A 23,143-nucleotide genomic window follows, 5' to 3' on the forward strand; every position below is an offset into this window, starting at 1 on the left:
GATGACGTGGATGTTGATTTAAAGCCAGCCCTCCTCCGCACCTCTCTGATTCAGAGGTGTTGGGTTAAAAGCGGAAGACACATTTCAGTTGAATGCATTCAGTTGTACAACTGACTAGATATGACCACTTTATGTATAGCCACTATGCTGCATCAGTTGGGCTACAGGTGATATGCCTGATGCTCTGATACCATAGAGTGGGGGTAGGGGCCACAAAAATCTGAACTCATCAGGAGGGGCCACAGTGGGAGGGCGGGAAGGAAGCATTCGGGCAAGGCATGTCAGAAATGGATCTTTATTCCACCAGAGAACCTTGGTTAGAAGTGATGCTCTCTATCGGGTGCCATTTTGGGACTCACATAGTGCCTGAATGTGAGATCCTAATTAACGGAGAGAGCCTGGCCTGCCCTTTGTGTTGATGGCTCTGGTTTGAAGTTAGCCCTATGTACAGATCTAGGATGAGTTTCCCCTCACCACAACCTAACCTCAACCATTGGAGAAATGCGAAACTGGTCTAAGATCAGTCGGTGTCTTAAAGGATTTACTCAGTGTTGATGCATTAAGGATACTGGTATGGTTTGTTGTGATGGTTGGAGTGTTGGGATCTGGCTCCCCCTACTGACTGGAGTGTGGAATGTCTCAATGCCACTTCAAAGCTTTCTTCTCTCCTCCACAGTTGATAAAGTGAAGTTTGAACCTCCACTGAGGAAGGAAACGGAGGCTCACACTGAAATGGTGAATATATTTAATATTACAAAAGCAATTTCATTGGTTATTTGTGGTTTTTTTTTTTTTTTTTTACATTTCTTTCCCGTACTGTTTAATCAGCCGTATTTCTCTCAAACGTTGATCAGGAAGTGATTTGTAAATTCCTTCAAATAAAAGGAATGTGAGTGCATCCAAAATGGCCCCCTATTCCCTCTATAGTGGAAGTACTTTTGACTAGCGTATGGGGTGCCATTTCAGACTCTGCCTGCATTGACTCTGTACCGTAATACCCTGTATATAGCCTCCACATTGACTCTGTACCGTAATACCCTGTATATAGCCTCCACATTGACTCTGTACCGTAATACCCTGTATATAGCCTCCACATTGACTCTGTACCGTAATACCCTGTATATAGCATCCACATTGACTCTGTACCGGTACCCCCTGTATATAGCCTCCACATTGACTCTGCACCGTAATACCCTGTATATAGCCTCCACATTGACTCTGCACCGTAATACCCTGTATATAGCCTCCACATTGACTCTGTACCGGTACCCCTGTATATAGTCTCCACATTGACTCTGTACCGTATACCCTGTATATAGCCTCCACATTGACTCTGTACCGGTACCCCTGTATATAGCCTCCACATTGACTCCCGTAATACCCTGTATATAGCCTCCACATTGACTCTGTACCGTAATACCCTGTATATAGCATCCACATTGACTCTGTACCGGTACCCCCTGTATATAGTCTCCACATTGACTCTGTACCGTAATACCCTGTATATAGCCTCCACATTGACTCTGTACCGGTACCCCCTGTATATAGTCTCCACATTGACTCTGTACCGTAACCCCTGTATATAGCCTCCACATTGACTCTGTACCGTAATACCCTGTATATAGCCTCCACATTGACTCTGTACCATTAATACCCTGCATATAGCCTCCACATTGACTCTGTACCGGTACCCCTGCATATAGCCTCCTACATTGACTCTGTACCGGTACCCCTGTATATAGCCTCCACATTGACTCTGTACCGGTACCACCTGCATATAGCCTCCACATTGACTCTGTACCGGTACCACCTGTATATAGCCTCCACATTGACTCTGTACCGTAATACCCTGTATATAGCCTCCACATTGACTCTGTACCGGTACCCCCTGTATATAGCCTCCACATTGACTCTGTACCGGTACCACCTGCATATAGCCTCCACATTGACTCTGTACCGGTACCCCCTGCATATAGCCTCCACATTGACTCTGTACCGGTACCCCCTGTATATAGCCAGCCTCCACATTGACTCTGTACCGTAATACCCTGTATATTCCCTCGCTACTGTTATTTTACTGCTGCTCTTTAATTATATCTTACTGTTATTGTTTTAAATGTTGTACTTATCTTATAACTGCATTGTTGGTTAAGGGCTTTTAAGCAAGCATTTCAGTAAGGTCTACACCTGTTGTTTTTTTATTTTTTTATACACAAGAGCCTTTGTCAAAGGTTGTTCACTACTCTATAGGGTGCCATTTTCTACGCAGCCCCTGGTGTTAAGGAACTAACTGTCTCGTTTGTTATTGCCGTGGTTTTTCCAGGATGTGACTAAACAGAGTGACTTCCCCTCCCCCTGGAGCCCATTCGCAGAGGGAGGCATCACGACCAGGTAAGAACCCCGTGGTAACCATCGTCATGGGAACGCCTCCGTTAATGGCTCCAGGCTTCTGTTTTTAGCTGGCTGGGGCTGTCTCCTGTCTCGTCTGGTCCAATGTGAGTCTGCCATGCGACTGCTGAATACCACCATGGTTAAGACAAAATGGAACGTCTCCCTCCACACTTAAAAATATGTCAAATAAAGCTAGATAAACCAAAACAAGAGGTAATATGTATATATTTTTTAATGTGGACATTTTTGGCTGGTTCTACGCACCCAACAACAATTTTTAAGAGAGTGGGATGGCTCCTCTCCATTAGACCATGGGTACACAGGACAGCACGAGAGCCCTGGCATTAGTAATCAATACCTTTTAGTAATCAATACCTTTTTAGTAATCAATACCTTTTAGTAATCAATACCTTTTTAGTAATCAATACCTTTTAGTAATCAATACCTTTTAGTAATCAATACCTTTTTAGTAATCAATACCTTTTTAGTAATCAATACCTTTAGTAATCAATACCTTTAGTAATCAATACATCTGTAAATCATCTACTCTGCTCAAGCGTTCTATTTTTCCGTTTTGTCTTTTTATAGGTGTTAAGTAGGTTTTGAACTTTTACTGAGTTTTGTCGTGTGAATAATTTTGTGAAACCTCCCTGCTTCACCTGGCTGTGAGACTAGCCCACACTACAGGGATCATTCCACGGGGGGTCAAGAGGTCAAGGGGGGGCTGCATGTTTTTACTTCTCCCTTGTATTTGATTTGATAAGGGACTGTACCCATAAAGCTTCTTACAGTAAGAGTGCTCATCTAGGACCAGTTTTCCCCTTTAGATCATAATGAATTAGGTTATATGGACAGCGTGGGACCTGATCCTAGATCATAATGAGGTTATATGGACAGCGAGGGACCTGATCCTAGATCATAATGAGGTTATATGGACAGCGAGGGACCTGATCCTAGCTCAGCACTCCTACACTGAGATGCTTTATGACTACAGGCACAGGTCACTGATCAGTCCCCTCACCTTGTTGTCTAGATCTTAATTGGATCCAAAATAGAAAATAAATGACTAAATATACACTAGATAACTTAATGGGAATGAATTGTGACACCCCTGGACTGACCTGTTTCCATTTCACCTTAGTTTGTGTGGAGCTAGCTACCCTGTTCTCTTCTCAAAGCATGACCTTTGACCCTACACGCCTACCTGTCTCCCTGTAGTCTGGCGTGTTTGTACCAAGTTGTGAAAGAGCAAGGTTCTTGTTTGTCCGTGCTTTGACTGTCCTTTTTGTTTTCTTTTTGTTTCTTCTTCTCCTGTCCTTCCTCTCCGTTGCTCTCTTCTTCTCCTGTCCTTCCTCTCCGTTGCTCTCTTCTTCTCCTGTCCTTCCTCTCCGTTGCTCTCTTCTTCTCCTGTCCTTCCTCTCCGTTGCTCTCTTCTTCTCCTGTCCTTCCTCTCCGTTGCTCTCTTCTTCTCCTGTCCTTCCTCTCCGTTGCTCTCTTCTTCTCCTGTCCTTCCTCTCCGTTGCTCTCTTCTTCTCCTGTCCTTCCTCTCCGTTGCTCTCTTCTTCTCCTGTCCTTCCTCTCCGTTGCTCTCTTCTTCTCCTGTCCATCCGAAGGAGCCTTCTGAAAAGCGTTGAGGACGAGTTGTTCCAACGGTAACACTAACAACACCCTGTGTATGTTTTCCTCAATGGCACTCTATTCCCTATTTAGTGCCCTACTTTTGATCAGAGTCAATATGAACCCAATAGGCCCCGGTCAAACGTAGTGCACTATATAGGGAAAAGGGTGCTAATGGGGGAGGCAACTTGAGTGTCCTGTGGTAGGATGCCATTGACCCACTCCACTCCACTCACTGTTGTGATGGCAGTCTGGCCGATGGGGTGAAAGGCAGCCGATGTGCTGCGGCCCGGCTGTGTGCCACCCTGCTCCGTGCCACCCTGCTCCGTTCATACCCATCCTGATGCCCCGCCGTGCTCTAACGTAGCTGTAAAACCCACCAGGCTGTTGTGGACCTGTAAACCCAATCGTTTCAATTCAACAATGTTTTTGGTAACTTTTTCACCAATATAAATATGCTGCACTGCCCGCGAGTTCTGAAACATTGTCTTGTCTGTCTACTCAACGGGATGTAAACTAGTTACAGTGGTAGCCTACACACTTAGAACCAACGGGATGTAAACTAGTTACAGTGGTAGCCTACACACTTAGAACCAACGGGATGTAAACTAGTTACAGTGGTAGCCTACACACTTAGAACCAACGGGATGTAAACTAGTTACAGTGGTAGCCTACACACTTAGAACCAACAGGAAGTAAACTAGTTACAGTGGTAGTCTACACACTTAGAACCAACAGGAAGTAAACTAGTTACAGTGGTAGCCTACACACTTAGAACCAACGGGATGTAAACTAGTTACAGTGGTAGCCTACACACTTAGAACCAACGGGATGTAAACTAGTTACAGTGGTAGCCTACACACAAGATCAACTGTCTGTTCATCTGTTAAATTCTACTGTGTTTGCAAAATACTTGAACTAGTGCCCTATCTAATAGACCCAGTTTAAATGAGATGCGCATGGTAAGTTGTAGTAGGCTAACGCTTCTTTGGAAATATGAATCCATCATGGCCAGAAAAGATGAGGTATTTATTCTGCAATCGTTGTGAAAATATGTATTATATTTCTAAATTAAATATTGTTGACTTGAGACGTTCGCATAAAGCAAAAATACTTGAAGTAGTTTTATCTATTTACTACTGTAAAGTGGATCCAATTAAATGAGCAATGGCACGTTCTATACCTAGAGGCTACTAGAGAGGCTACTAGAGAGGCTACTAGAGAGGCTACTAGAGAGGCTACTAGAGAGGCTACTAGAGAGGCTACTAGAGAGGCTACTAGAGAGGCTACTAGAGAGGCTACGAGAGGGGCTACTAGAGTGGCTACTAGAGAGGCTACGAGAGAGGCTACGAGAGGGGCTACGAGAGGGGCTACTATACAAGTATGAAACCATTACTATCCGAAGAGATGAAGAATTTATTCTGCAATGATCATGGAAATGAAATGGGAAATAGATGTCTATATCTAACTAGTTTAGAATGCAAAGATTTAAAAAAATATATATAAATAATCACTAACGACAAATTGTAAAGAGACCTTGGCCTCAGCGTCCTTCCCTGTCAAAATAAAGGTGGAAAAAAATACACCATAAATGATTGCATCTTGTTGTATTTACCTGTTTTTTTCTTATGAATTAGCTTGTCATATATCTAATTGCATAAAATACTAATCTACTTTCTGCTGCAATGCTTCAACCACTACAAACTGTGCGTATGCATGGTCTAAAGTTTGAGGAAAGCTAAGCACATTCTCACGTCAAGTTACATTTTTATAAATGCCAACTTTTCTGTGAACTGGCGTGCCCATGTTTTGGGGTATATTTTGTACATGCACAACATATGTAAATAAGGCCCCAGGCTCTTATTCTCTCTGAGTCACAGAGGGTCCAGGCTCCTATTCTCTCTGAGGAACGAGTCATTTACTTCATAAACATCATCGTGGAAACCAGGGTTGGGCTCAATTCCGGTCAGTTCAGGAAGTACACTGACATCCCAATTCTCTTCAATGCTTGTAGATTTGGAATGTGGTTTACTTTCTGAATTGACTGGAATTGAAATGGAATTGACCACAACCCTGGTGGTAACATTACACCCCCACCCCCCCCAGCCCTGACCTCCCTGTTCCTCCCAGCCCTGACCTCCCTGTTCTCTTCTCCTCCCTCTGATCTGTCATTCTCTCTGTCTTCCCCCAGGGGACATATGGCCCATCTGGAGGATGCCTTTGAAGACGTGGAGCTGTAAGTGCTGATCACACACACACACACACACACACACACACACACACACACACACACACACACACACACACACACACACCCTGCCTGACTGACTGACTGTCTGGTCTTCTCCAATTCTAGGTCGACCCTGAAGCATGGAATCCCACCACCTCTACCGCCAAAGGTAAATCCTTATACACTGCATATACTGGGGTTTCAACATATACTGGGGTTTCAATATATACTGGGGTTTCAATATATACTGGGGTTTCATACTGGGGTTTCATACTGGGGTTTCAATTATATACTGGGGTTTCAATATATACTGGGGTTTCATACTGGGGTTTCAAATATACTGGGGTTTCATCATATACTGGGGTTTTAAATATAAAGGGGGTTCATATACTGGGGTTTCATACTGGGGTTTCATACTGGGGTTTCAATATATACTGGGGTTTCATACTGGGGTTTCAATATATACTGGGGTTTCAATATATACTGGGGTTTCAATATATACTGGGGTTTAATATACTGGGGTTTCAATATATACTGGGGTTTCATCATATACTGGGGTTTTAATATATACTGGGGTTCATATACTGGGGTTTCATACTGGGGTTTCATACTGGGGTTTCAATATATACTGGGGTTTCATACTGGGGGTTCAATTTACTTGGGGTTCAATTCATACTTCAATATATACTGGGGTTTCAATATATACTGGGGTTTCAACATATACTGGGGTTTCAATATATACTGGGGTTTCAATATATACTGGGGTTTCAATATATACTGGGGTTTCAATATATACTGGGGTTTCAATATATACTGGGGTTTCAATATATACTGGGGTTTCAATATATACTGGGGTTTCAATATATACTGGGGTTTCAACATATACTGGGGTTTCAACATATACTGGGGTTTCAACATATACTGGGGTTTCAACATATACTGGGGTTTCATACTGGGGTTTCAATATATACTGGGGTTTCATACTGGGGTTCAATTCATACTGGGGTTTCAATATATACTGGGGTTTCAATATATACTGGGGTTTCAATATATACTGGGTTTCATACTGGGGTTCAATATATACTGGGGTTTCAATATATACTGGGGTTTCAATATATACTGGGGTTTCCAAGCCCTGGGGTTTCATACTGGGGTTCAATATATACTGGGGTTTCAATATATACTGGGGTTTCCCCATATACTGGGGTTTCAATATATACTGGGGTTTCATACTGGGGGTTTCAATATACTGGGGTTTCATACTGGGGTTTCAATATATACTGGGGTTTCAATATATACTGGGGTTTCAATATATACTGGGGTTTCAACATATACTGGGGTTTCAACATATACTGGGGTTTCAACATATACTGGGGTTTCAACATATACTGGGGTTTCATACTGGGGTTTCAATATATACTGGGGTTTCATACTGGGGGTTCAATTCATACTGGGGTTTCAATATATACTGGGGTTTCAATATATACTGGGGTTTCAATATATACTGGGGTTTCATACTGGGGTTTCAATATATACTGGGGTTTCAATATATACTGGGGTTTCAATATATACTGGGGTTTCAACATATACTGGGGTTTCAACTGGGGGTTCAATATATACTGGGGTTTCAATATATACTGGGGTTTCAATATATACTGGGGTTTCAATATATACTGGGGTTTCATATATACTGGGGTTTCATATACTGGGGTTTCAATATATACTGGGGTTTCATCATATACTGGGGTTTTAATATATACTGGGGTTTCATATACTGGGGTTTCATACTGGGGTTTATACTGGGGTTTCAATATATACTGGGGTTTCAATATATACTGGGGTTTCATACTGGGGTTTCAATATATACTGGGGTTTCAATATATACTGGGGTTTCATATATATACTGGGGTTTGGGGTTTCAATATATACTGGGGTTTCAATATACTGGGGTTTCAATATATACTGGGGTTTCAATATACTGGGGTTTCAATATATACTGGGGTTTCAACATATACTGGGGTTTCATACTGGGGTTTCATATATACTGGGGTTTCAATATATACTGGGGTTTCATACTGGGGTTTCAATATATACTGGGGTTTCAATATATACTGGGGTTTCAATATACTGGGGTTTCAATATATACTGGGGTTTCATCATATACTGGGGTTTTTATATACTGGGGTTCATATACTGGGGTTTCATACTGGGGTTTATACTGGGGTTTCAATATATACTGGGGTTTCATACTGGGGTTTCAATATATACTGGGGTTTCAATATATACTGGGGTTTCAATATATACTGGGGTTTCAATATATACTGGGGTTTCATCATATACTGGGGTTTTAATATATACTGGGGTTTCATCATATACTGGGGTTTCATACTGGGGTTTCAATATATACTGGGGTTTCATCATATACTGGGGTTTCATCATATACTGGGGTTTCATACTGGGGTTTCAATATATACTGGGGTTTCAATATATACTGGGGTTTCAATATATACTGGGGTTTCAATATATACTGGGGTTTCATATATACTGGGGTTTCATACTGGGGTTTCAATATATACTGGGGTTTCAATATACTGGGGTTTTAATATATACTGGGGTTTTAATATATACTGGGGTTTCATCATATACTGGGGTTTCATACTGGGGTTTCATACTGGGGTTTTAATATATACTGGGGTTCATATACTGGGGTTTCATACTGGGGTTTCATACTGGGGTTTCAATATATACTGGGGTTTCATACTGGGGTTTCAATATATACTGGGGTTTCAATATATACTGGGGTTTCATACTGGGGTTTCATATATACTGGGGTTTTAATATATACTGGGGTTTTCATATACTGGGGTTTCATACTGGGGTTTCAATATATACTGGGGTTTCATCATATACTGGGGTTTTAATATATACTGGGGTTTCATCATATACTGGGGTTTATACTGGGGTTTCAATATATACTGGGGTTTCAATATATACTGGGGTTTCAATATATACTGGGGTTTCAATATATACTGGGGTTTTATACTGGGGTTTCATACTGGGGTTTCAATATATACTGGGGTTTCAATATATATACTGGGGTTTCAATATATACTGGGGTTTCAATTATATACTGGGGTTTCATCATATACTGGGGTTTTAATATATACTGGGGTTTCAATATATACTGGGGTTTCAATATATACTGGGGTTTCAATATATATACTGGGGTTTCATCATATACTGGGGTTTCGTACTGGGGTTTCATCACATACTACTTCCTCTATTCTCCCTCTCCCGTCTTCCTCTCTCCCTCATCTCTCCCCCTCAGCCTCAACTGAACAGTTTGTCAGATGAGCTAGGTCTGACTGATGAGCGGTGTCTGACGGTGAGGAGGTTCCCGGGCTCCGAGAGCAGCCCAGGCCTGGGCCCCCGGAGACTGAGCACCCCAGAGCAGGGCAACAAGGTGTGTGTTTATGTTTGATGTCTATTTCTATTACAACAGTTGACGGTACAGTGCATTTGGAAAGTATTCAGGCCCCTTCATTTTGTTACGTTACAGACTTATTCTAAAATGGATTTGTCCCCCCCATCAATCTACACACAATACCCCATAATGACATCACAATACCCCATAATGACATCACAATACCCCATAATGACAAAGCAAAATGTTTTGTTTTTTTTGCAAATGTATAAAAATGGAGAAACATATTTCCATAAGTATTCAAATCAAATCAAATTTATTTATATAGCCCTTCGTACATCAGCTGATATCTCAAAGTGCTGTACAGAAACCCAGCCTAAAACCCCAAACAGCAAGCAATGCAGGTGTAGAAGCACGGTGGCTAGGAAAAACTCCCTAGAAAGGCCAAAACCTAGGAAGAAACCTAGAGAGGAACCAGGCTATGTGGGGTGGCCAGTCCTCTTCTGGCTGTGCCGGGTGGAGATTATAACAGAACATGGCCAAGATGTAAAAATGTTCATAAATGACCAGCATGGTCGAATAATAATAAGGCAGAACAGTTGAAACTGGAGCAGCAGCACAGTCAGGTGGAAGTTGAAACTGGAGCAGCAGCATGGCCAGGTGGACTGGGGACAGCAAGGAGTCATCATGTCAGGTAGTCCTGGGGCATGGTCCTAGGGCTCAGGTCCTCCGAGAGAGAGAAAGAAAGAGAGAAGGAGAGAATTAGAAAGAGCACACTTAAATTCACACAGGACACTGAATAGGACAGGAGAAGAACTCCAGATATAACAAACTGGCCCAGCACCCCGACACATAAACTACTGCAGGATAAATACTGGAGGCTGAGACAGGAGGGGTCAGGAGACACTGTGGGCCCATCCGAGGACACCCCGGACAGGGCCAAACAGGAAGGATATAACCCCACCCATTTTGCCAAAGCACAGCCCCCACACCACTAGAGGGATATCTTCAACCACCAACTTACCATCCTGAGACAAGGCTGAGTATAGCCCACAAAGATCTCCGCCACGGCACAACCCAGGGGGGCGCCAACCCAGTCAGGATGACCACAACAGTGAATCAACCCACTCAGGTGACGCACCCCCTCCAGGGACGGCATGAGAGAGCCCCAGTAAGCCAGTGACCCAGCCCCTGTAATTGGGTTAGAGGCAGAGAATCCCAGTGGAAAGAGGGGAACCGGCCAGGCAGAGACAGCAAGGGCGGTTCGTTGCTCCAGAGCCTTTCCGTTCACCTTCCCACTCCTGGGCCAGACTACACTCAATCATATGACCCACTGAAGAGATGAGTCTTCAGTAAAGACTTAAAGGTTGAGACCGAGTTTGCGTCTCTGACATGGGTAGGCAGACCGTTCCATAAAAATGGAGCTCTATAGGAGAAAGCCCTGCCTCCAGCTGTTTGCTTAGAAATTCTAGGGACAATTAGGAGGCCTGCGTCTTGTGACCGTAGCGTACGTGTAGGTATGTACAGCAGGACCAAATCAGAGAGATAGGTAGGAGCAAGCCCATGTAATGCTTTGTAGGTTAGCAGTAAAACCTTGAAATCAGCCCTTGCTTTGACAGGAAGCCAGTGTAGAGAGGCTAGCACTGGAGTAATATGATCAAATTTTTTGGTTCTAATCAGGATTCTAGAAGCCGTATTTAGCACTAACTGAAGTTTATTTAGTGCTTTATCCGGGTAGCCGGAAAATAGAGCATTGCAGTAGTCTAACCTAGAAGTGACAAAAGCATGGATTAATTTTTCTGCATCATTTTTGGACAGAAAGTTTCTGATTTTTGCAATGTTACGTAGATGGAAAAAAATATGTCCTTGAAATGGTCTTGATATGTTCTTCAAAAGAGAGATCAGGGTCCAGAGTAACGCTGAGGTCCTTCACAGTTTTATTTGAGACGACTGTACAACCATTAAGATTAATTGTCAGATTCAACAGAAGATCTCTTTGTTTCTTGGGACCTAGAACAAGCATCTCTGTTTTGTCCGAGTTTAATAGTAGAAAGTTTGCAGCCATCCACTTCCTTATGTCTGAAACACATGCTTCTAGCGAGGGCAATTTTGGGGCTTCACCATGTTTCATTGAAATGTACAGCTGTGTGTCATCCGCATAGCAGTGAAAGTTTACATTATGTTTTCGAATAACATCCCCAAGAGGTAAAATATATAGTGAAAACAATAGTGGTCCTAAAACGGAACCTTGAGGAACACCGAAATTTACAGTTGATTTGTCAGAGGACAAACCATTCACAGAGACAAACTGATATCTTTCCGACAGATAAGATCTAAACCAGGCCAAAACATGTCTGTGTAGACCAATTTGGGTTTCCAATCTCTCCAAAAGAATGTGATGATCGATGGTATCAAAAGCGGCACTAAGGTCTAGGAGCACGAGGACAGATGCAGAGCCTCGGTCCGATGCCATTAAAATGTCATTTACCACCTTCACAATTGCCGTCTCAGTGCTATGATGGGGTCTAAAACCAGACTGAAGCATTTCGTATACATTGTTTGTCTTCAGGAAGGCAGTGAGTTGCTGAGCAACAGCCTTCTCTAAAATTTTTGAGAGGAATGGAAGATTCGATATAGGCCAATAGTTTTTTATATTTTCTGGGTCAAGGTTTGGCTTTTTCAAGAGAGGCTTTATTACTGCCACTTTTAGTGAGTTTGGTACACATCCAGTGGATAGAGAGCCGTTTATTATGTTCAACATAGGAGGGCCAAGCACAGGAAGCAGCTCTTTCAGTAGTTTAGTTGGAATAGGGTCCAGTATGCAGCTTGAAGGTTTAGAGGCCATGATTATTTTCATCATTGTGTCAAGAGATATAGTACTAAAACACTTGAGCGTCTCTCTTGATCCTAGGTCCTGGCAGAGTTGTGCAGACTCAGGACAACTGAGGTTTGGAGGAATACGCAGGTTTAAAGAGGAGTCCGTAATTTGCTTTCTAATAATCATGATCTTTTCCTCAAAGAAGTTCATGAATTTATCACTGCTAAAGTGAAAGTCATCCTCTCTTGGGGAATGCTGCTTTTTAGTTAGCTTTGCGACAGTATCAAAAAGGAATTTCGGATTCTTCTTATTTTCCTCAATTAAGTTAGAAAAATAGGATGATCGAGCAGCAGTAAGGGCTCTTCGGTACTGCACGGTACTGCCTTTCCAAGCTAGTCGGAAGACTTCCAGTTTGGTGTGGCGCCATTTCCGTTCCAATTTTCTGGAAGCTTGCTTCAGAGCTCGGGTATTTTCTGTGTACCAGGGAGCTAGTTTCTTATGAGAATTTTTTTTTAGTTTTTAGGGGTGCAACTGCATCTAGGGTATTGCGCAAGGTTAAATTGAGATCCTCAGTTAGGTGGTTAACTGATTTTTGTCCTCTGGCGTCCTTGGGTAGGCAGAGGGAGTCTGGAAGGGCATCAGACCCTTTACTCAGTACTTTGTTGAAGCACTTTTGTCAGCGATTTATAGCCTCGAGTCTTCTTGGGTTTGACGCTACAAGCTTGGGACACCTGTATTTGGGGAGTATTTCGCCATTCTTCTCTGCAGATCCTCTCGAGCTCTGTCAGGTTGGATGGGGAGTGTCGGTGCACAGCTACTTTCTGGTCTCTCCAGAGACTTGTCCCGAAGCCACTCCTGCGTTGTCTTGGCTGTGTGCTTAGGGTCGTTTTGTGTTGGAAGGTGAATTTTCGCCCCAGTCTGAGGTCCTAAGTGCTCTGGAGAAGGTTTTCATTTGCTCTCTGTACTTTGCTCCGTTCATCTTTTCCTCAATCCTGTCTCCCAGTCCCTGCCACTGAAAAACATCCTCACAGCATGATGCTGCCACCACCATGCATCACCGTAGGGATGGTGCCAGGTTTCCTCCAGCCGTGGCGCTTGGCATTAAGGCCAAAGAGTTCAATCTTGGTTTCATCATACCAGATAATCTTTAGGTGCCTTTTGGCAAACTCCAAGCAGGCTGCCATGTCTTTTTACTGAGGAGTAGCTCCCGTCTGGCCACTCTACCATAAGTGCCTGATTGGTGATTTGCTGCGGAGGTGGGACAACCTTCCAGAAGGACAACCATCTCCACAGAGGAACTCTGGAGCTCTGTCAGAGTGACCATCAGGTTCTTGGTCACCTCCCTGACCAAGGCCCTTCTCCCCCGATTGCTCAGTTTGCCGGACGGCCATCTTTAGGAAAAAAAGTCTTGGTGGTTCCAAACTTCTTCCTTTTAAGAATGATGGAGGCCACTGTGTTCCTGAGAACCTTCAATGCTGCAGTGTGGGACCTTATATAGACAGGCGTGTGCCTTTTCAAATCATGTCCGATCAATTGAATTTACCACAGGTGGACTCCAATCAAGTTGTAGAAACATCTCAAGGATGATCAATGGAAACAGGATGCACCTGAGCTCAATTGAGTCTCATAGCAAAGGGGTTGAATGTAAATAAGCTTTTTCAGTTTTTTTATTTGTAATACATTTGCTAAAATAAAATAAAAACTTTTCATTATGGGGTATTGTGTGTTGATTGAGGATTTTTTGGGTATTTAATCCATTTTTAGAATTCAGGCTGTAAAGTAACAAAATGTGGAATAAGTCAAGGGGTCTGAATACTTTCCGAATGCACTGTACTCTATATGATATTCTGTGTTTTCAACGATGTTGTGAAGCCTAAAATGCTAAACAAATTTCCCCACCTTGAGTTAATGAAGGTAATTCTAATTGTAAGGTGGAGCACCCCTCTCCTGACTACCTGTCAGCCAGCGTTAGTAGTCCTGGTATACTGTCCACAGCCTCGGACCCTGGTGAGTTAAAACACACACACACACACATATCTTTACACCCGTACCCCTATACTGGTTGAAAATGGTGCATTTTTGTTGTACTAGCATCCCAATTCACTCCTGGCTCTATTCTACACTCACCTGAATTAAGTTTACGTTTCTCTGAATTGACCTAATTAACACCTAACACTGTAAGATCATATTTTTTGTAACTTAACAAATCATGTTGGCATTACAACGTGCTTTGAAAGGATGCCCGCCTGACCCAGATTGTGATTTATAATGGGCAGAGTTTGAATAGTGAATAGTCTCATGTTACCGAATGTATCCAGAATTGGAATGCATAAACAACAACAGTAACTGTTGGCAAGGCTGTGTTCAAAACAACTACAAGTCTGCTTACCTGTAATTTCTCAAAAGCTCAGCTTTTTGGAGAGCTTAAAATAGCACATTTTTTTTCATAGTTGAAGTCATAAAAATGTATTGAAATTATGCAGGAACTGTCCACACTTTTGGAGAGGTGTGTGTGGGTGTGTGTGTGTGTGTGTGTGTGGTCACTTGGAGACAGTCAGTTAGTCCTCTCACTTGTCTTTAGTTTGTCTTCTGTTGCACCTACCCCAAATTTACCATGAATAGTCTCATGTTACCGACTGTATCCAGAGTGTTTTCAGATTTAATTATCAATTAATGCGGCAACATGTACTGTAAATGTCCTGTAAAATCAAGGGTGTCAGATTAGTCAAATACTTTTCCCATAATCTCCAAACTGTTTTCTTTTAATTGAAAACATATTTCTTCTGTAAGATAAACATGTATATTTAGCCCTATCCCACTAGAGCAATTCCCATATATGTTTAAGAGTTAAATTGATTGAAGGTTAGCGTACTCTCTCTAAATGAGGAAAAACAAAATCTCTTCTCTTCCAAGCTATCAGTTATTCAAACAACGTTTTCGCCAGTAATTCAAACATATCCAAAGGTAAGAAGTTGCATCTAACTGTTTGTGGGTGTACCTAATTTAGTGTCCGGGGTGTACTGTAGATGTATTCACTGGACTGTTTATTAGGTATACCTAATTTAGTGTCCGGGGTGTACTGTAGATGCATTCACTGGACCGTTTATTAGGTATACCTAATCTAGTGTCCGGGGTGTACTGTAGATGCATTCACTGGACCGTTTATTAGGTATACCTAATTTAGTGTCCGGGGTGTACTGTAGATGCATTCACTGGACCGTTTATTAGGTATACCTAATTTAGTGTCCGGGGTGTACTGTAGATGCATTCACTGGGCCGTTTATTAGGTACACCTAATCTAGTGTCTGGGTTGGACCCCACTTTGCCAGGACAACATTTCCCCCACACAACAGCCACCAGCCTGTACCGTTGACACCGGGCAGGATGGACTCGTGCTGCTGACGCCAAATCCTGCCTGCCATCAGAATGACGCAAGAGGAACCGGGATTTGTTTGTTGGTTTGTCGCTCCGTCCTTGGTTTAAAAACTCTAGATACCGTCGTGGGTCTAAAGCCCAGGAGGGCGGCCGTTTCTGGCATACTGGATACGCCTGGCACGGGCGACGATCACAACGCTCAGTATCTTAGGTTACTTGTTTTTCCCCATTCTAACGTTCAATCAAACAGTAACTGAATGCATTGATACCCGTCTTCCTGCCACGGTCACGTGACTCACTGTCTGTAGGAGCGATCCATTGTTGTGTAGGAGGTACCTAATAAACAGTCCGGTGTGTGTGTGTAGTTGTATTCACTATAGTGGTTCAATACCCTCAGAGAAAATCCTATATGCTAGATACACTATATACTAAAGTATGTAGGACACCCAAGCTCACAGAACGGGACCGCCGAGGGCTGAAGCGCTTTGCGTGTAAAAAAAAAAAAAAAAAAAAAAGTCTGTCCTTGGTTGCAACACTCACTACTGAGATCCAAACTGCCTCTGGAAGCAACGTCAGCACAAGAACTGTTCGTCAGGAGCTTCATGAAATGGGTTTCCATGGCCGAGTAGCCGCACACAAGCCTAAGATCACCATGTGCAATGCCAAGCGTCGGCTGGAGTGGTGTAAAGCTCGCCGCCATTTGGACTCTGGAGCAGTGGAAACAACTCGTTCTCTGGAGTGATGAACCACACTTCAACATCTTGGCAGTCCCACGGACAAATCTGGGTTTGGTGGATGCCAAGGAGAACACTACCTGCACCATAGCAGTGCCAACTGTAAAGGTTGGTGGAGGAGGAATAATGGTCTGGGGCTGTTTTTCATGGTTCGGGCTAGGCCCTTAGTTCCAGTGAAGGGAAATCTTAGAGAATTCTGTGCTTCCATCTTGGTGGCAACAGTTTGGGGAAGGCCCTTTCCTGTTTTAGCATGACAATGCCCCCGTGCACAAAGCGAGGTTCATACAGAAATGGTTTGTCGAGATCGGTGTGGAAGAACTTGACTGGCCTGCACACAGCCCTGACCTCAACCCCCCATCGAACACCTTGGGGATGAATTGGAACGCCGACTGCAAGCAAGGCCTAATCGCCCAACATCAGTGCCTGACCTCACTAACTCTCATGGCTGAATAGAAGCAAGTCCCCTGCAGCAATGTTCAAACATCTAGTGAAAAGCTTTCCTTGAAGAGTGGAGGCTGTTATAGCAAAGGGGGGGACCAACTCCATATTAATGCCCATGATTTAGGAATGAGATGTTTGACGAGCAGGTGTCCTCATACTTTTGGTAGTGTATAACCCTCAGAGACTAGATATAACCCTCCACTTCCCCCAGCAGTAGCTCTGCGGAACCCCTAAATTACTGAAATGTCAAATGTAACCCCCAGCAGTAGCCCCGCGGAACCCCTAAATTACTGAAATATCAAATGTAACCCCCAGCAGTAGCCCTGCGGAACCCCTAAATTACTGAAATATCAAATGTAACTTGTCTCTGTCCCCAGAACTTGAAGACTCTGATGGAGGTGTGAATGGGGACAGTCCCAAGACTCCTCCCAGCCGACCACAGAGGAAGGAGAAGAAAGACTACCCTGTGAGGCTTTTTATCTATGTGATTGTATTTTCTATGTGACTATGTATATGGCAGAGCAATCGAAATATGTCAGTCATATAATGTCAGGTAACATACAGTGGGATAAAAAAGTATTTAGTCAGCCACCAATTGTGCAAGTTCTCCCACTTAAAAAGATGGTAGGGGCCTGTAATTTTCATCATAGGTACACTTCAACTATAACAGACAAAATGAGAAAAAAAATCTAGAAAATCACATTGTAGGATTTTTTTATGAATTTATTTGCAAATTATGGTGGAAAATAAGTATTTGGTCACCTACAAACAAGCAAGATTTCTGGCTCTCACAGACCTGTAACTTCTTCTTTAAGAGGCTCCTCTGTCCTCCACTCGTTACCTGTATTAATGGCACCTGTTTGAACTTGTTATCAGTATAAAAAGGCACCTGTCCACAACCTCAAACAGTCACACTCCAAACTCCACTATGGCCAAGACCAAAGAGCTGTCAAAGGACACCAGAAACGAAATTGTAGACCTGCTGGGAAGACTGAATCTGCAATAGGTAAGCAGCTTGGTTTGAAGAAATCAACTGTGGGAACAATTATTAGGAAATGGAAGACATACATATATACAACTGATAATGTCCCTCGATCTGGGGCTCCACTCAAGATCTCACCCCGTGGGGTCAAAATGATCACAAGAACGCTGAGCAAAAATCCCAGTACCACACCTAGGGAATGACCTGCAGAGAGCTGGGACCAAAGTAACAAAGCCTACCATCAGTAACACACTACGCCGCCAGGGACTCAAATCCTGCAGTGCCAGACGTGTCCCCCTGCTTAAGCCAGTACATGTCCAGGCCCGTCTGAAGTTTGCTAGAGAGCATTTGAATGACCCAGAAGAAGATAAGGAGAACGTCATATGGTCAGATGAAACCAAAATATAACTTTTTGGTAAAAATTCAAATCCTCGTGTTTGGAGGACAAAGAATGCTGAGTTGCATCCAAAGAACACCATACCTACTGTGAAGCATGGGGGTGGAAACATCATGCTTTGGGGCTGTTTTTCTGCAAAGGGACCAGGACGACTGATCCGTGTAAAGGAAAGCATGAATGGGGCCATGTATCGTGAGATTTTGAGTGAAAACCTCCTTCCATCAGCAAGGGCATTGAAGATGAAACGTGGCTGGGTCTTTCAGCATGACAATGATCCCAAACACACCGCCCGGGCAACGAAGGAGTGGCTTCGTAAGAAGCATTTCAAGGTCCTGGAGTGGCCTAGCCAGTCTCCAGATCTCAACCCCATAGAAAATCTTTGGAGGGAGGTCAAAGTCCGTGTTGCCCAGCAACAGCCCCAAAACATCACTGCTCTAGAGGAGATCTGCATGGAGGAATGGGCCAAAATACCAGCAACAGTGTGTGAAAACCTTGTGTAGACTTACAGAAAACATTTGACCTCTGTCATTGCCAACAAAGGGTATAAAACAAAGTATTGAGAAACTTTTGTTATTGACCAAATACTTATTTTCCACCATAATTTGCAAATTAATTCATTAAAAATCCTACAATGTGATTTTCAGGATTTATTTTCTCATTTTGTCTGTCATAGTTGAAGTGTACCTGTGATGAAAATTACAGGCCTCATCTTTTTAAGTGGGAGAACTTGCACAATTGGTGGCTGACTAAATACTTTTTTGCCCCACTGTATGTAGGGAATAGGTTTCCATTTGGGACAGGTATATAGGGAATAGGTTTCCATTTGGGACAGGTATGTAAGGAATAGGTTTCCATTTGGGACAGATATATAGGGAATAGGTTTCCATTTGGGACAGGTATGTAAGGAATAGGTTTCCATTTGGGACAGATGTATAGGGAATATGTTTCCATTTGGGACAGATATATAGGGAATAGGTTTCAATTTGGGACAGATATATAGGGAATAGGTTTCCATTTGGGACAGATGTATAGGGAATAGGTTTCCATTTGGGACAGATGTATAGGGATTAGGTTTCCATTTGGGACAGATGTATAGGGAATAGGTTTCCATTTGGGACAGGTATGTAAGGAATAGGTTTCCATTTGGAACAGGTGTATATATAGGGGATAGGTTTCCATTTGGGACAGATATATTAGGGAATAGGTTTTTATTTTATTTTATTTCACCTTTATTTAACCAGGTAGGCAAATTGAGAACAAGTTCTCATTTACAATTGCGACCTGGCCAAGATAAAGCAAAGCAGTTCGACAGATACAACGACACAGAGTTACACATGGAGTAAAACAAACATACAGTATAAACAAGTCTATATACAATGTGTTTCCATTTGGGACCGAGCCCGACTGTCCCCCCCCACCCACAGTGCTGAGGTTAGAGACAGTAGTTGGGTTTATAAAGCATTAAACACACTGAATATCCGACTGCTGACAGGTGCTTCTCTCTTGCTAGAATAAAAGTGGTACCCTACTGCGTGCCGACCCGGTAGAGCCGAACCTACATATTCTACTTGTAGTATCACAATGCTCGTCAGTGACCAACAACTTCAATCCAAGAGCACGAGCCCCTTTACGTAGGAGAGCCAACGGGAGTGACAACAAAAAAAAAACATTAAATGTCATGAACCAGTCTCACTCCATATGCGCAATGTAGGCTACGGTAGCTAGCTAAGCGTACCGACACAACACTCAATACTTCCTCCAAGCTAGCTAAACGTTGTATTGACATAATTAAATCACAATGGATTTTAATCACAACTCGATTAAAAACAAGAAAAGGTTGCTTGAAGTCAACAACCATTTTAAAACGGTGCTTGGCAAACCAGCTCGGATCAAAACAACAGTTGTTGTTTTCTTCGTATGTCCTCCAGTCTGATGTGTGGTTCATTTGTTTCTCCTCAGAAGCCAGCGATCAACGGCCTGCCACCCACTCCTAAAGTCCTGGTGAGTGACCCACGTGGACGAGTCTCTGTGTCCCAAATGACACCCCTATTCCCTTTATCAGTGCACTACTTTTGACCAAAGCCCTATGAAGTACAACACTACATAGGGAATAGGGTGCCATTTGGAACGCAGACTTGGTGTCGTCCCTAGATCAAATTGTATTTTGTCACATACACGTGGTTAGCAGATGTTATTGGTCACATGGTTAGCAGATGTTATTGGTCACGTGGTTAGCAGATGTTAATGGTCACATACACATGATTAGCAGATGTTATTGGTCACATGGTTAGCAGATGTTATTGGTCACGTGGTGAGCAGATGTTATTGGTCACATGGTTAACAGACGTTATTGGTCACGTGGTGAGCAGATGTTATTGGTCACATGGTGAGCAGATGTTATTGGTCACATGGTTAGCAGATGTTATTGGTCACGTGGTTAGCAGATGTTAATGGTCACATACACATGATTAGCAGATGTTATTGGTCACATGGTTAGCAGATGTTATTGGTCACATACACATGGTTAGCAGATGTTATTGGTCACATACACATGGTTAGCAGATGTTATTGGTCACATACACGTGGTTAGCAGATGTTATTGGTCACATACACATGGTTAGCAGATGTTATTGGTCACATGGTTAGCAGATGTTATTGGTCACATACACGTGGTTAGCAGATGTTATTGGTCACGTGGTTAGCAGATGTTGGTTGGTCACATTGGTCACACGTGGTTAGCAGATGTTATTGGTCACATGGTTAGCAGATGTTATTGGTCACGTGGTTAGCAGATGTTATTGGTCACGTGGTTAGCAGATGTTATTGGTCACGTGGTTAGCAGATGTTATTGGTCACGTGGTGAGCAGATGTTATTGGTCACGTGGTGAGCAGATGTTATTGGTCACGTGGTTAGCAGATGTTATTGGTCACATACGCGTGGTTAGCAGATGTTATTGGTCACGTGGTTAGCAGATGTTATTGGTCACATACACGTGGTTAGCAGATGTTATTGGTCACGTGGTTAGCAGATGTTATTGGTCACATACACGTGGTTAGCAGATGTTGTTGCGAGTGTAGCGAAATGCTTGTGCTTATAGTTCCATCAGTGCAGTAATATCTAACAATTCCACAACTACTACCTAATACACACAAATCTAGGTAAAGGGATGGAATAAGAATATGTAAATATAAATATATGGATGAGCGATGACTGACCGGCATAGACGAGATGCAATAGATGGTATAAAATACATTATATACATCTGGGATGAGTGACGCAAGATATGTAAACATCATTATAGAAGTGGGGTTAATGAAGTGGCCAGTGATCCATTTGTTAGGGTCCAATGATTTCATGTCTGTCTGTAGGCAGCAGCCTCTCTGTGTTAGTGGTGATTGTTTAACAGTCTGATGGCCTTGAGATAGAAGCTGTTTTTCGGTCTCTCGGTCCCAGCTTTGATGCACCTGTACTGACCTCGCCTTCAGGATGATAGCGGAGGGAACAGGCAGTGGCTCGGGTCCTGACCTCTCCTTCTGGATGGTAGCGGGGGGAACAGGCAGTGGCTCGGGTACTGACCTCTCCTTCTGGATGGTAGCAGGGGAACAGGCAGTGGCTCGGGTACTGACCTCTCCTTCTGGATGGTAGCGGAGGGAACAGGCAGTGGCTCGGGTACTGACCTCTCCTTCTGGATGATAGCGGAGGGAACAGGCAGTGGCTCGGGTACTGACCTCTCCTTCTGGATGATAGCGGAGGGAACAGGCAGTGGCTCGGGTACTGACCTCTCCTTCTGGATGATAGCGGGGGAACAGGCAGTGGCTCGGGTACTGACCTCTCCTTCTGGATGATAGCGGAGGGAACAGGCAGTGGCTCGGGTACTGACCTCTCCTTCTGGATGGTAGCAGAGGGAACAGGCAGTGGCTCGGGTACTGACCTCTCCTTCTGGATGGTAGCAGGGGGAACAGGCAGTGGCTCGGGTACTGACCTCTCCTTCTGGATGGTAGCGGAGGGAACAGGCAGTGGCTCGGGTACTGACCTCTCCTTCTGGATGATAGCGGAGGGAACAGGCAGTGGCTCGGGTACTGACCTCTCCTTCTGGATGATAGCGGAGGGAACAGGCAGTGGCTCGGGTACTGACCTCTCCTTCTGGATGATAGCGGAGGGAACAGGCAGTGGCTCGGGTACTGACCTCTCCTTCTGGATGATAGCGGAGGGAACAGGCAGTGGCTCGGGTACTGACCTCTCCTTCTGGATGATAGCGGGGGAACAGGCAGTGGCTCGGGTACTGACCTCTCCTTCTGGATGATAGCGGAGGGAACAGGCAGTGGCTCGGGTACTGACCTCTCCTTCTGGATGATAGCGGGGGGAACAGGCAGTGGCTCGGGTGGTTGTTGTCCTTGATGATCTTTTTTTATTTAGCTCCATTGTACCCCCAGCAGAACACATTCCTTCCTGGTGGATGGGTTAAACTATGTCTGATGTATTGATATGATGATTTATGTAGTCTGTGGTTCGACTGAACCGACTCAAACTGTGCAGCTGGTCGTCTCTGGTTGCTGGTCGTCTCTGGTTGCTGGTCGTCTCTGGTTGCTGTGCGGCTGGTCGTCTCTGGTTTCTGGTCGTCTCTGGTCAGAATGTTGTCTGTGGTTACTCTGGTCAGAATGTAGTCTCTGGTCAGAATGTCGTCTCTGGTCAGAATGTCGTCTGTGGATGCTCTGGTCAGAATGTCGTCTCTG

At 43.6% G+C, this 23,143-nt stretch overlaps 1 protein-coding gene across 6 annotated transcripts in view; it reads left to right on the plus strand.

Moving 5' to 3' along the window:
- map4k5 (mitogen-activated protein kinase kinase kinase kinase 5) overlaps positions 1-23,143 on the plus strand; it is a 100,895-nt gene that overhangs the window by 40,822 nt on the left and 36,930 nt on the right. For 3 of the 6 annotated variants that reach the window (XM_042330287.1, XM_042330288.1, XM_042330289.1), the window contains exons 15-24: positions 677-735; positions 2,324-2,391; positions 4,005-4,043; positions 6,200-6,244; positions 6,365-6,407; positions 9,567-9,701; positions 14,412-14,487; positions 15,394-15,444; positions 17,408-17,496; positions 20,369-20,410. In XM_042330287.1, coding sequence (XP_042186221.1) covers positions 677-735; positions 2,324-2,391; positions 4,005-4,043; positions 6,200-6,244; positions 6,365-6,407; positions 9,567-9,701; positions 14,412-14,487; positions 15,394-15,444; positions 17,408-17,496; positions 20,369-20,410 — 647 coding nt within the window. The remainder of the gene's footprint in view (positions 1-676; positions 736-2,323; positions 2,392-4,004; positions 4,044-6,199; positions 6,245-6,364; positions 6,408-9,566; positions 9,702-14,411; positions 14,488-15,393; positions 15,445-17,407; positions 17,497-20,368; positions 20,411-23,143) is intronic. The other 3 variants (XM_042330291.1, XM_042330290.1, XM_042330292.1) reach the window with 3 other exon arrangements.

The sequence above is a fragment of the Oncorhynchus tshawytscha genome, linkage group LG11 (assembly GCF_018296145.1).
Source record: "Oncorhynchus tshawytscha isolate Ot180627B linkage group LG11, Otsh_v2.0, whole genome shotgun sequence".
Classification (NCBI taxonomy): Eukaryota; Metazoa; Chordata; class Actinopteri; order Salmoniformes; family Salmonidae; genus Oncorhynchus; species Oncorhynchus tshawytscha.